Here is a 15,390-nt window from a genome sequence, read left to right on the forward strand (position 1 = left end):
AAAAAATTCTAGTATTATAAAGTAGTGTATACATCCCCATCTCTTCTAATTACACTTAGATTAATATATGATTGATTGGTATATTATTTTATTTTATGGACCCATTTAAACTTAAATGCTATTGATATGGCAAGCTTAATGAAAAAAAGAAATTCAATGTGATACACATACATATAATATATATGAACTTTGACTACAAATTAGAAAAATTTGGGAAGAAGAAACATTCTATTATTATTGATATCAAGATCTGATAACACTTCAACAAAGTTACAACCAACAAGATCCCCTTTGGATCTCTTGCAAATATAAAACGTCCCTAAACTAATTATTTTAATATATAATGAAAATATAATCCTCCTACATATATTATGCAATAAACTAACTATAATTATATATATATATATTTCAGATTAGTTATATATCGATATATATATATATATATATGTTCACATGATATCATGCAGCTCCATAGATTCAAAAAAAAAAAAAATGGACATTGAAGTAGTTTTGAGGTAGTAACAAGGGGACGTTATTCTTCAATCATATATGTCATGATGAGTACTAAGCATAAGATATTGCCAACCTGAATATAGCTAAACTTGCGTTAAGGTTTGAGTTTTTCGTTTGTTGACGTAATTTTACTTGAAGGGATTGGCTGCGTCTTGGATTGAATTCCATTCCCAAAGTCTGTCGGAGAAAACAACCGGTAGCGTGTTGAGGGCGAGTTGTTGCGGAGGAGGTGGTGGTGTCGGTTGGTAATATTGTGACGGTAAAGAGTTTATGATGGTGGCGGGGGAAGCAGATAGCGGTGGCTGTTGTTGTTGATAGTGAATGAGTTTTTGTAGGTCATCAAGGGAATTATTGGAAGAAGGAGAGAAGAAAGAGGTGTAAGTTGGCAAAATAAGTGATGAAGAAGATGGTAATAATTGTTGTTGTTTATTATGCAGAATAATGGATTGGTGATCATCTTCTTCCATGCAATTGGGAGTAGTAGAAGCTGAAGCTGGAATTTGAAGAGAAGAAGTAGCGGCCATGTTAAGTAATGGAGATGTGGGAAAAGGATTTTGTTTGGAGAGGCCAAGAACAGTTGTAACTTCTTCACAAGAGCTCGTGGCGGAGGCGTCGGCTGCAGTAGCTTCGACTCCAGAGCCAATTTGAAGTTGGTGATGGTGGAATTGCGACTCGAAACTCGTCGGAAATTTATCCGTGGATGACGATGAAGTTTGGACGACATTAACCGAGCCACCACCCGGAAGAAGATTACTCTTAGGCGTCGACGAGGTTGTCATTCGCGAAGACGAAGCTCTTGACGGGAGAGAGCGAGGGAGTGAAGGGTGATCTTCGACTCCGGCTCTTTTGTAAACTCGACACAACGAAATCTCCGCCTGAACATCAAAATTAGAAAAGAAAATTATTCTATAAAACCGCGACAACCGAACATAATTTGAGAAGCAAAATCTGAGCAGGTTTTTTGTTTATCTTCTCTCTCTTCCTCTGAAAACTTGGGGGGATAATTTAAAGCAAATCACGCAATTCATGACAAAACATTTAAACAAACCCAAAAAAAAAAAGTACTGTCAGAGACTGGTCAGTTATAAGGGTATGTGTACGACTACAAAACAAACGAGAGATTCATAAATTCTCTCTTGAAAATTAATGATTAAACTAACCCAACTCTGGAATTTTCAAAGTAAAACCAAAAGTAAGGTCCTTGCTGGAAAAACCTTTTGATATCGTTCGGTCTCATGATGGGGCAAGCGATACTCGTTCATAATCCAACTAGTACGAATACCCTTGGGAGCCTTGCCGGAGTAAAAAACTAGGGTTTTCTTAAGGCCAATGGAACGAAAGTCCTCTGTACGAATCATGCGATCGGCACCGGTGGCCTTCCAATAGCCGGAGGTAGTAACCCGATTGGGACGGTCACCGTTACGGTATTTACGGTCGCGAGGGACATAGAAGAACCATTCCTTCTCTCCAATGGCAGCCAAAGCTAAAGAAATGAAGAATTTGAGGAATTATAAAATTATAGGGTTATAAGAAGAAAAGAAAAAAGGGGGGGAAAAAAGAAGGAGAAAGTAATACCAGGAAGCTCCCAAGGGTCGTAGCGATAAAGATCAAGAAAAGTGATGAGTTCGACATTAAAGCGTTTGCCCTCGACCTTACGGCGAAGGTAGAATTCAACGAGTTCTTCTTCAGTAGGGTGGAAGCGGAAGCCGGGCATAACGACGTCGTGTTCATGTTGATCATGATCGATATCGTCGTGATCTTCGCAGTTGTTGTTGTTGTCGTCGTGGTTGGTTTTGTTGCTGCTAATTTCTTCTTGCCTCATCCTTGTTGAACTGCTTCTTGCTGCAGCTGCAATTGCCATAAAATTCCTGATTTTAAAAAATCACTTTCTCTTTCTTTCTTTCCTTTTCTCTCCCTCTCTCTCTCTCTCTCTCTCTCTCTTGTATGTCTTTTTTTCTCTCTCTGGGTATGGCTTTATGTGGGTGTAAATTATATATATATAATATATATAAATTTTTTTGTGAAGGTGAATGGGAGCAACAAGTGGGGGTGAATAAAAAAGATAAGATGGTTAAATTTTATATACACATGTATGATGTATGTGTATGTATTTTGTACTAGCTAGTCCAAAACTTTCTCTCTCTAAAACTCTTAAGAAATTATGGCTTCTCAATTTTAATTAGGCCATGGTTAATTAATGTGTAATATAATTTATGGTAATAGTCATACCTAGCAATTTTAGAGTGAATGATCAAAGTGTATACCATTTAACAAAAATTGTAAATGTAACGAGATTTATATAGATAATTTTCAATAAATTTTGTTATATTTGTAATTTTTTTAAATGTTATTTTATATATTAATACTTTTAATTTAATTGTTATATTTTTAACTGTTCTTTAAAATTGACATCATCACGAAGGTATCAACTGAAGAAAGATTTCAACCACGAATGTAATTCTTTTAATTACGTTTAGTTAGACATTTTTCTAATGTAATTTATTTACAATTGAGATTGCTTATTCTAGTACCACTGTTTTCTTATCAATACTGTTACTACTAACGTTTAGAGTCACAGTGTCTATAATGATGACGATAATTTTAATAGATTCATGATTAGATTGATCTCCTTCAACTCCACAATTCAATTGTATTGGTTGATTACAGATTTGACTGTGAACTCCACATTTCATTAGAATTACAAAATACTATAAAATAACAACAAATGGAATGAACTCGAATCTATTTCTTTTTAATTTACCATTCATGGATGGTGTTTTCCAACAAAAAAAAAAATATGGCCCTAATTTATGGAAAAGGGAACATGCATGTAATTTAGGTTATATACTTTTCATTGTCTAATTTTAGTTTATATATTTTTAATAAATTTTAAATTAAGCCGTTCAAAGTTTATTCTTTACAAAAATGTTAAATAATATAAAATAATAAATTAAGTTAATTAATTTTGAGATGAAAACTCCAACTAGTTTTTAAAATTTAATTATAACGTAATTAAAGAAAATATAAGAAACAACAAGAAACTAGTAGTGATGATTAAATTTAAAATTTATTGAAACTACGTGGACTAGAATTCAATAATTAAGAGAAGATGACTAAAATTAAACAAACTATATGCTTGCACACACCTATGTATGAGTGAATTTATATATATGAAAAACAATATTTAGGTGCATCCCAAATTATATTTATCACTTTGTATCTCACTTTAATGGTCCAATTACATAATTTGTCTCTTTACAAACTCTTCTAATTAACTTCGTTTTGAAAGTTCTTTGTAATATAATTAGAATATAGGGGAATTTTTTGATACATCCAAGTGTTGCGCTCATGTATGAGATGCATCCATCTTGGTGCAACCGACTCCAATCACATAACACACAAAAATTAAAAGATTATACATATGTTTTTTTAACAAATTTTGTTATGAAGGCAAATTGTCTATTATTTTGAACAATTTCGTGGGAATCTACATTAAAAAGTTTTTAGTTTTGACTGTGGAAGATATATTTATAATCGGAGTGTCAGAGTAAATTTTAAAGTGTTTGATACTTAAAATTATTGAATAGCTTTTAAGTATATATATATATATATATATATATAATATTATTAAGTACTTTAAAAGATAATATAATTTGACACGGTAAGAGGAATAAATTAGTTTTTTTTTTTCTTAACCATTTAAACTTATCATGGACTAATTTTAGAAAAAAAGATGAACTAGTTGAATTGAAATATACAAGGACTAAAAGGAGGATTTTATTTTTATTACATATAAATGTGACACTTATAGAAGAAAATTGTTTTAATTTGTTTGTTAAGTTGTAATTTGGAACCATTTTGTTAATTAGATTTGAATTAGAGAAAATATAGAAAGGGAGTTTAGTTTGATTGGTGAGAAAAGTGGGGAAAGAAAAGAAAGAGTGAAAGTGAATAGAGGTGAGGGGGTGTGGGTTTAAGATGAGAAAGTGACGTTTCAAGGTGAGGACAGGGTGGCCATAGCCCATTAGCGGTGCCCCTCTTGGATCTTTCTTCCACCCCCCTCTCTATATATTCAATTTTATCTTTCCTTTTCTCTTTTTTCTTTTTCTTTTTCTTTTTCTTCTCTCTCTCTCTTTCAAAATTCATTATATATAAAACTTTTTATTTCAACTTAAAGAAAATTATCCATTTATATTCCTAAATTTCGAGGATTATAAATCAATTTATCAATTTATACTATCCATTATTTTTTTTTTTGACACATGAAACTTATAGTTTGTATGAATTAATTAATCAGTCATAAGCTTTCCTGACTAAATCTAATTTTTTGACTCGTACAAAATTTTTTAAAAAACCTGTTCATGTATTTAGTTCAATTGTCTATTTTATAAAACTAACATCTGATAATTAATAATCTATGAATGATTTTCAAATGAAATTATAATGACCAATGGTTTAAATAGACTGAATTAATTATGGAAATTTTAACAACTTACAAATTACAAGTTTCATTCAATAAAATTTAAAAAATATTATAAATCAAATTCATATATTTACGAAAGTTTACTATTTAAATTGATATAATTAAAAATGAAGATTTTAATTAATCAAAAGTTAAGAGAGTTATAAATTGATATCAGCCTCTTTTTGTTCGATTAAATAATCTTTAGTTGAACATTCCTAATTATTTGGACAAGAAAATTTATTTTTATTATAGAATCGACAAAGAACACAAAAAATCATAAAAATAGAAAACTAGAAAATTGACACACAAATTTATGCAATTCAATAATAACGTATTAGATCCGCATAGGATAGTGCAATAACAATTTTATTTTGAGAGAATGATACAGAATTACATAATAAAAGGACCTTTGAGTTTAGAGAGCTTATAACGCATTTCTCTCAACTTTATAACCATAAACATAAATAACACAAAGATGCCCAAATACATAAATAGTTTCGGTCTCATACTTAGTTGTTCAAAGCGTTCACAATTTGATTCAAACCATTCTAACAATTTAATTTTGAACCCCTCTGTTACCTTTAACTTTTCTTCATTTTTATTTTGACCAAATTATCAAATTAAACCTTAAACTTAATTATGATTTTACTACCATGGTTAAAAAAAATGGTTCTTTCTTTTAAGTTTAATATAGGACGAATTAAACATCTGATCTATTGGTCGATTGATTATAGTTTATGTATATCAATTAAGTTTATGGAAAATTATTTTAAATGGAAAAACGACAATAAATATTTACAAATATGATAAAAGTTCATAATCTATGAGTTTCTATCGACATTTATTAGTAACATTATTTTACTATATTCGTAAGTATTTTGGTTAATTTTGTTATATTTAAAAATAATATGATGTTTGTGTTGGTACATAAGAATTTTAGTGTCGAACCATTAGCATGAACTTTAGCATTTGGAGATTCACATAAAAGATTAGCATGAACTTAGTTTCCAATTGATCTTGTATATCAATAAATGCTAGGAGAATAATACAACAAAAATAAGAACTATAGGTTTTCTTTTCTTGAATTTAAAGGGAGAATACATAATAGAATATGTGATGAAATTATTTACCAGATATAATAAAAATTTTAAATGATTAATAGAGAAAGTTGAATTTTACTATATTTTATAAATAGTTTTAATATTTCGATGATTTTGAATATCGAAATATATGTGTATTATTTGGAATAGTGACATTTTGTTTGAAAATTGAAACTTAAATTTAGAAAATTATGTTTGGTAATAAATATTGAAAATTTTGGTGCGTTTTCAATTTTAAAATGCAATAAATTGATATATGAGCATTGGTTGTTCAATACTCCATTTGGTATTGACTTTTGTTTTACCATATATAAGTATACGAAATTATGTTCTAATCATGTTGTAAAAAAGAAGAACTAAGAAAGAAAGAAATTATGTTTTCTTAAATGTACAATAATTAAAATGATTTTTTCCAATTTCATGTATCTTAAACAAAAAAAATCTTTAAATAGCTGCAATTAATTACAACTCTCATTTACCCTTTTTTTTCCTTCCTATTTTTCACATTTATTAGGTTACTTAATTTCTATTTTCCACCTTTATTAACTTTCTACAAGAAATAAGAGTGTATCGCAAATATTGTTTTATGGGTATAGATATTAAAATATCTGTGATTTGAATGATTGAGTTTTAAAATTCTAGAACAATTAATATTTGGGTTTGAATAAGTAGAATAATTGATGTTCGAAAATTAAATATTTATATTCAATTCAATTTTTAAAAAGTAAAATTAATTAATTACTTAAATAGATGCTAGAGATAAATTAAATTTAACCTAAATAATTTATTCTTATGTTCATTAGTTATTTAGCTAATAAAATAAAAAATAAACTAATACCTCTTAACTAAAAATAATTAAATTAATTAACTAAGAAAATAAAAATTAATTAAAATATTAAAAATTAACTATTATGATAATTCATACTAAATAGTTAAGATAGCATAAAATATTGACCGTGAAAATATGAGTTGAAATTTACTAATATTTATATTTAATAATTAACTAAAATCAATAGTAATAAATTAAGCTATATTTTTTATTGTACATCTTCCGAACATAAAAATATCATATTTTTATAGATATTAAAAAACCCATATCAGATAAGTTTTAAAGTTTCCTAGATAATAATATCTTGGTTTTTAGAAAGTAGAATTATGTAAAACACAAACAGACGTATATTAAACGTCTGTCTAAAATATCATAAGAAATCTTGTGAAATAAACAGGGCTCATTTTTATCTTTTCTTTATTAATTTTTCTTTGTTACTTTATAAACTTTTTCTTAATATATATGGAATCTTTGAGGTTGGATTTGAGAAATATTTTTCTTCACAAAAGTTGCAAGAGAAGAAAAGGGATATGTTTCCTTGATCCAAGTTCGTAAATATTCTAGTTGTGATTTGCAATGTATTCTTTTTAACAACGTATGGAATGAGAAAATCAAATAATATCTAACCTAGAGATTGATATGTTGTATGTCTTATGTTAGCTGAACTATGTTGATTATAATCATCGACATGTATGTTGATCTTGATTGAGTAGTTTTAAATATATTAAATAGTTAACAAGTCAAAAATATATATATAATCGTAGCTATATGCCTAGGGTAATTAGTCGTGAGGTTTCTAACAACAAATAAATAAATATACGTAGGGAAATTAAAGAAAGTATTGTAAATGACAAAAATGAAGAAACAATTTAAAAAAGTCTATTAATATATATTGTTGATATAATATATATGAAATTTTGCTACAATTGATAATAGATATTAGATTTGAATTAGACTAACGTCATTATCTAACCCTGTAATTCATCAACCATTCATCAACCGATTAGTCATTGAAGCAAAAAGCACATTCATAAAATTTTACCTTTTTTTTTTTTTTTTTCTTTTGAAAAGGATAAAATTTTACCATATAAATTAAACCTAGCTAATTTAATGATTTTTTTTTTACTACACACATGCAATGTCAAAGCTCCCTTTTTCTCGAAAAGAGTTTGAAGAGAACTACCAACATTCAACTAAACATTTGTCTTTAATAATATGACACTGAATAATTAACCCTAATTTGCTAGCTTTGACATAGAAAGAGTGATATAATATTAGATCCAACCCCTTGCTATTGCTATGAATATAGTGGGAAGAAAATATTCTACAAAAATTATTTTCAAAAAAATATTAAACCAACAGGTAAACTAAAATTATAGTGCTCAAATAAACTTTTAATTTAGGTCAAATAGGTCCCAATTAGTTTAGAATTTTGCATTTTCAACTTTATATATCAAATACACTAAAAGTTCTTTAAAATAATAAATTTTTTAAAAATACTTGTAAATATAGTAAAATTTTACTTTTAATTAATGATAGATCACAATATATTCAAATAGGTATACTTGGTGAATGATAGATACTATAGTCTATCTCAAATAAAAAGTAAAATCTTTTTATACTTATAAGATTAGATAAGCTCATTTTTCTCCGTTTAAAAACATATAACACAACAAAATTACTACCGGGTAAATTAAAATCAAGCAGATAATAATTTCGTGGGACAAATAAAGTTGGTGGGGGATGCATATTTGAATTTATATAGAGAAATAAAATTAGGTTACATATAATGATTAAAAGAACAATACAAAATAAATAACAAATTAAATTAATAGAAAGAGAGAGTCAAGAGGAACCCGTGACAAGTCTTCCTAAAATTTCATGATATTGAAGATGACAATTTTACAACTAAGTTTTTGCTAATTTGTCCTTCTCTTTCTCTTTCTCTTTCTCTTTCTCTGTCTCTTTCTCCCTCCACACACATTTTCAATAATATAATAAAATCAAATAAAATCTTTGCTGTATTCAAATATATGAATTGTATAATAAATATATTAGGGTTAATTAATAATTTAGTCACAACTTAATTAGTTTAAAGTGTATTAATTGTTCTGATCTAACTCTGCTAATATTGCTGTCAAATTTGGGATAATTCAATTCAATATTGGCACTTTAATTATTAAAATTATTATATAGTTTGGTTTGAATATCTTTTAACCTTTTTAAACATTCATATACTATGTCTCATGACGTAGTTCATTATAATAAAAATAATATATATGTTTGGTATGAACGTCCACACGTTTTTATTAGTTGTCTCCAAAAGTTGATACTATTTCTCTTTGAACTCATGTGTGTGAGTGGTTTAATCATTTTTTTATTTTTTATTTATAATATATATGTTTTAACCAATCTGGTTTGACACAATGATTACTCTAATTTTATTTATGCTATGTTAACTAATAATTTAAGAGTTATCTTGTGGTTAACGAATAGAAAAATAGTATTAGATGACAAAAAAAAAAAAGAAATTAAAAAAAAACAACTTGTAGTATTTTTTTTCTTTTTTGACGAATATAACAAGTAATTAGAGATATCAGACAGCTACCAAATGACTATCAAAGGACTATAAGAGAACTATCCACTTTTAAATTTACTACTTTTGCAATTTAGAAAATGTAGTGACAAAAATTCTATTATTATAATTTTTTTTGTATATATATATATATGTAAGAAACATTTTTAATATTATTAAAGACATGTTACCGTATGGTTGAATTAAAAAAAAAAAATCAATCATACTTTTAATATGGTAAACTGTTTAAATTAGTCCAAAAATTCTATTTAGAAAATGTTGTGAAAATTGAGTTGAAAATTGTTTATAATGGTTGGTATTGTGTAAAGTGATTGTTATCAATTTTAGTGTAAGGTTGAGGTAGCAAATATATGAATGAATGAATGTAGAGTGTTATAATTAAGCCATATAGAAGTATATGCTAAATATTGTAGAGTGTAGTGGAATTTTCTTCTAAAAAGAAAACGTAGAATATGAAATAACCTACATTTTGGTCTTATCATACATCAATTCAGACCCTCTCCTCGTCTTATCTTTATCATTTGACTTATGGTCGATGTCTCTAACTCCTTCGATTCTCAAACTATCTCGAGATTTCTCTCTCTCTCTCTCTCTCTCTCTCTCTCTAAAATAGGAAGAGAGAGTTTGGATGTGTGTATATGCAGATAGATTTGGCGTTGTTGTGTAAAAGCCAATTGGTGTCGCATTAGAAGACTTCAACAAAATCAGAGGGGTCTTTTTAATATTGTTTTCTTTTTTTTTATTTTCTTTTTTTTACTTTTCTTTCTTCAGCTTTTTCATGAAATTAGGGCTTAGTTGTCATCCAAAGTTTCACGCGTAAACAAATGTCCAATAAGGCTATTATGTTAATTAATGTATGTATGCAAGCAATCTGGAGGGATTATTTTTGGTGTCTTCTTTTTCTACAAAAGTCTCCTCCAAACTTGTAGAAAGTTTACTTTTTTAAAAAAAAAAAAAAAATTGTTTTTTAAAAGAAATTGTCACGTAATGAATGATCTCGTGACCAATAGTACAAGTTTTATGAGGTTTTTATGTAAAAGATATGATATGGTTTCGTAGGTATAAGTTTTACGAGCAAGTTAAGTTATAAATAAGTTGTGTTGTATTGTAATTATTTGAAACATGGATTAATGTTAAATATGTTGAGTGTTTTTAACTTTAATTTGACTATCGAAATTTGAATATAAATGATAGTATGTAGTTTTGAAGTATATATGACTTTTGAAGGGAGAGGTTAACCTACTAATGTTTGAATAATTAAGTTTAGGTGAAAAAAATAAAACAAGATTAATTAAATTTTATTTGTATTATCTTCAACTAAAAATTTAGTCACCGAATATTAACATCTAATGGATAGTGATTAATTAGGGTTTATAGTAACTTAGTTGTTGAAAATGTTGTCGTTGTACTTAGAAAATATATTTTGATTCTATTGTGAAAATAAATAAAATTGGGAAGGAAAATAAAAAATGAAAAGAAGATGAAATTGATTAGTTGAACAAAAGTAGCAACAAATGAATTTACCCACTTTTGAGTTTGAATCATTTATAAGGTTCTGTCAGCCTTTTCCACTATTTCATACCTTTAAAAGAAAATCTAAATGATCTTTTAAATAGTTAAAATTTTCCTTTAAGTATATGATGACCTAATCATTGCACATTATCAAATGAGTCAATATCGTAGGGAGTTAATTAAAATACTATAGACTAATTTTTTTTTTATTTTATAAAAAAAATATCAATTTATATATAGCACTGAATCTTCTAGGTGTATGGTATGAATTTGAACTTCCATCCATTAATTATATATGATAGTTTAAACTTTGTATTTTTCTATATATATACATCAACTATATATATTCTGTTTTATAAAAGTGTAAAATTTTTACTTTTATTAATCAAGTCACGCAATTGACTTGTAATCATAATCTTTTTTAGAATTGTATATGCATTTTTTTTTTAATTATTCATCTTGTAAAATTGAAATTTGAAAAAGTTTATACATATTTGATCTAAAGCGAATAGGGTAGGTTAATCATCTAAAATTAATTGACTTAAAATTTTAAAAGTATAGTTGATTCAAATTATAAACTCTAGATGAAGTTGATTGAAAAAGTACGAAATATAATATAAATTAATGCCTTTATGAAAGTTTATCAATCGAATTGATATGATTATAAATTTGAAATTTTTATGGTTCAATTTTCAAAATTAATGGACATAGATTGATATTTTTCATATATTATATTGTAACTAAGAAACTTACTTCTGGAAAGTCAAACCTATCCTTCAAGCCAAGTAAAAGAGAATTAAGGTAAATTTAATTAATTAAATTATTATTGTTAATTATTACTATTAATATAAGCATCATTTAATACACATATCAAAGAGCTCTCGAACTTTCATTGATATTGACACTTCCTTTTTTTCGTTTTGAAAAATTTTCTTTGGTTTTCAATATGTCATCGCAAACTATGTATGGTGGTATTAACTGTTTAAGTTATATTCTATGATATTAGTATTGACAATATATATGCGTCCGAGGGTCATGTTTGTTCGTTACAAATCTTCTTTTATAAAAGATTTGTCATGTGATAAATTATGATTCAAATAATTTATAAGATGTGAATGGATAATCTTCTTTTCTTTTTTGTTTTATCTTCTCGATTATTTATTAACTACACAATTAAAAAAGAATTTGGTCGAGGCATATACATAAACAAACATCAACTAAGAAAAAAAATATGAATCATCAATCAACTCATTAATTTAAACTCAAGTTAGGGTTACCTAAACTATCTAAGGACAAATCTAGTCACTGATCATCACTAAAACAAAATCTAAACATAACTAAGAATATATAAAAAGAACTACAAAATTAAAGAGAGAAGAAAATAGTTAGACATGCATCCATCTTAATTATTCTTATTGTGAATTCCGTGTTCATTTGTAACACTTAGGTCCAAGATTTGGACCAAGAGTCGGAATCGAAATTTAGCATCTAGTTACTTCTGCATTTCTTTAAATCTCTTGCCACTTAGCTATCTCATCCTTGCTTCTCTTCAAAAGCTTTTAAGAGTGACACTCATCTTCCTGCAATTCAACGTAGGTCATTTCAATATATTTTATCCCTGCTCACATGCAAATCTTGATGCATGACTTTTGTAATTGCCACAAAAACATCCCTTATCCAAGCTTTTGCGTTGCACATTATCGTATCGTGCTATCATGCTATATATTGGTGTTTTACTCTTTTTACCCTCTTTTGATATTAGTTGCTCCAATGAACCCCTAAATGCTTTGCTTTAGTCTGCTTTCCACATAAATGCCTCAATGGTCTTCTTTGCTTTATTCTCTATGTAAGATCACATCTAAACATTAAATACATTAATTAGCATAATTTGGATCGAGGAAGATAGCTCATTTATAGAGCTATCAAGAATCGATTTAGACATTGTCCTATTTAAAAAATTCTCTATTTAGTTGAATAAATTCTATTTTAAAAATATACATATGAGAGCATCGAGATACCAGGGATGGGCTCTGATCTGCACATTGTACACTACCCAGTTTTATGATTGAAATTTTTGAAGTATCATGGAGTCGTAGTGTCATTTCGACATTGTGGACGAAAAAAAAATCAAATCTACATTCTTCCAGGTATTGAGTAAGGCTAAGGGATGTCATATTGTGTCAAATTAAGTATGATGTCTTCAAGTCGTAGCATTCAATACACTATATATGCACACAGGTCGTTTAGCTTGACTATACCACTACAAGAAAATGGAGCATTCCCGACGCCGAAAAGCACGTCGGCATGAAGAACGTCGGGAATAAGGGCTTTCCCGACGCCCTCAACAACGCGTCGGGAGATGCGTCGGGAAAACCATCTTTCCCGACGCACCATGAAGGCGTCGGCAAAAATACGTCGGGAATAGGGGTTTTTCCCGACGCCGCCTGAAACGTCTGGAAAAGGGGTTTAATGAGCGTCGGGAATTCCCCTTTTCCCGACGCATTTTGAGGGATTTCCCGACGCCACGTCACTGCGTCGGGAAATCCCCTTTAAATTCGTTTCAGTTCTGTGAATTACAGAACCGAAACCGAGAGGAGGAGAAAAAGAAAGGAGAAGAAGAAGAAGTCGCCGCCGTTGAAATTTCCTGTTGTTCCGCCGCCGTCCGTCGCCGACCGCCCTCGCCGTTGTTCCTCGTCGCCGTCTGCCACTTTAGGTAAGTGAAATATGTAAATTTATTTAGTTTTTTTAGGGTTTTTTTTGATAAAAATTAGTTTAGGGTTTGTTTGTTTTTTTGTTTTTTTGTTTCAAAGTTAAAAAAATGTATGTATTAAATTAACGTATATTCAAATTGTTTGCTAGATAGAGTTTATTGAAATTGTTTAAAGTTCTTTTTTGTTTTTGTTTTAGTTTTGCTTTAGTTAATTAGTTTTAGGATTAGTTTTAGAATTTAGATTTTGAAATAGTTTTAGGATATAGATTTTGAATTAGTTTTAGGTTTTAGTGTTGAATTTGAATTTGAAGTGGTTTTAGGATTTAAGATTGACGTTGAGATTGAAGTTGAAATTGAATTTGAGATTGATAAAAAATTTGAATGTGTAGAGATTTTTGAGGTTATATTGAATGGGGGGGGGGGGGTGTTTATTGAATTTGAGATTGTGATTTAATTTGAATTTAAGATTGAATTTGAGATAAAGATTTAATTTGAATTTTGAATTTGACACTAAAACAAATTAATTTGAATTTAAGATTATATATCTTTGTCATGCCAACAAAGTGTCTTCATGCTCATTCTATCATTTTGTTTCTTTATGTATAATATAAACTTCTTTTTGATATCCTTCCATTATTCAATTCAATAATAAACTAGAAGCCAAGATATAATTTGTCCAAAATGCTATCTATTTCATTTTCAACAACTACAACAATAAGTATTATGAAATGGAATTACTACTTATCTGGGGAGAGGGAGGTTTAAGTTAAATTGAAAATGTTTGTTTTCTATGTCCATAGCCATTATGTCATATCGACGATCAAATTTTATGGAGACGGACGATATGTTCCTCCAGTTTGAGGACGATTTAGATAATAACATCGCGGGAGGGTCATCATCTGTGGGCGACAATACGGGTGAGTCTAAGAATTTTCTTCATTTTAACTTACAAATATTTCATGTTCTTTTTTCTAACTTTATATGTTATTGTCTATTTATTGAGCAGAGTCTTCTTCTCAACAAACGACTCCGACTCCTAGGAGACGTGCGTAGTCTCGACTCTTGGAGTTAGAGCGCCACGTTGCAATAAATGGGCGCATTCCGATGACGATCGCCCCTGGAGCGGAGAAGCCTATTTCTCCACACGCCGTTCGCTTCAGCCAGGCGATAGGCGTGTGCGTGCGAAAGACATTTCCCGTCCGCTGTCTTAAGTGGACGGACGTTGGGAGAGAATACATTGAGGTCGTCAAGGGCGACCTCCAGGTAATTAAATGCACTACACATTTATATATGATTTCATTTGAAACATATCTAACTTTAACCAATCTAATGTGTTATGTTTGTAATGTGCAGCGATTCTTTGTGCTTGATTTCAATGATCAAGTAATGAACAGGTTTGTTGAGCATCAGATGCTCACGACCTTTAAAGAGTTCCGGGCCGACTGTCATAAACATTTCAAAAAGTACAGCGACCCGGAGGAGGCTCGTGCCAACCCACCAAACGCATTGGTTGGACGTGATGAGGATTGGCACTTCCTCTGCGACCATTATATCAGCCGTGCATTCCAGGTATTTGTCATGATTAATTATGATAACAAGTTTTTATATGTATAAGAAATAAACAATATAATTGTTTTAATGCAGGAGCAATCACGGACAAACAAG

General features: G+C 28.9%; 2 protein-coding genes across 2 annotated transcripts in view; one reads left to right on the forward strand and one right to left on the reverse strand.

Annotated features, from left to right (window-relative positions):
• Window positions 1-209: 209 nt before the first annotated feature.
• Window positions 210-2,493, reverse strand: LOC103493289 (NAC domain-containing protein 35). Its single transcript, XM_008453975.2, has 3 exons — window positions 2,089-2,493; window positions 1,728-1,996; window positions 210-1,388 (listed from the first exon to the last, which is right to left on the reverse strand). Exons 1-3 carry the CDS (start codon window positions 2,372-2,374, stop codon window positions 642-644), a joined length of 1,302 nt encoding a protein of 433 aa, XP_008452197.2. The 5' UTR covers window positions 2,375-2,493; the 3' UTR covers window positions 210-641.
• Window positions 2,494-13,572: 11,079 nt separating this feature from the next.
• Window positions 13,573-15,390, forward strand: part of LOC127150064 (uncharacterized) — a 97,511-nt gene continuing 95,693 nt past the window's right edge. Inside the window, exons 1-2 of the mRNA XM_051086823.1 lie at window positions 13,573-13,728; window positions 14,526-14,642. Coding sequence (XP_050942780.1) covers window positions 14,531-14,642 — 112 coding nt within the window. The 5' untranslated portion in view covers window positions 13,573-13,728; window positions 14,526-14,530. The remainder of the gene's footprint in view (window positions 13,729-14,525; window positions 14,643-15,390) is intronic.

This window comes from Cucumis melo, chromosome 6, assembly GCF_025177605.1.
Source record: "Cucumis melo cultivar AY chromosome 6, USDA_Cmelo_AY_1.0, whole genome shotgun sequence".
Classification (NCBI taxonomy): domain Eukaryota; kingdom Viridiplantae; phylum Streptophyta; class Magnoliopsida; order Cucurbitales; family Cucurbitaceae; genus Cucumis; species Cucumis melo.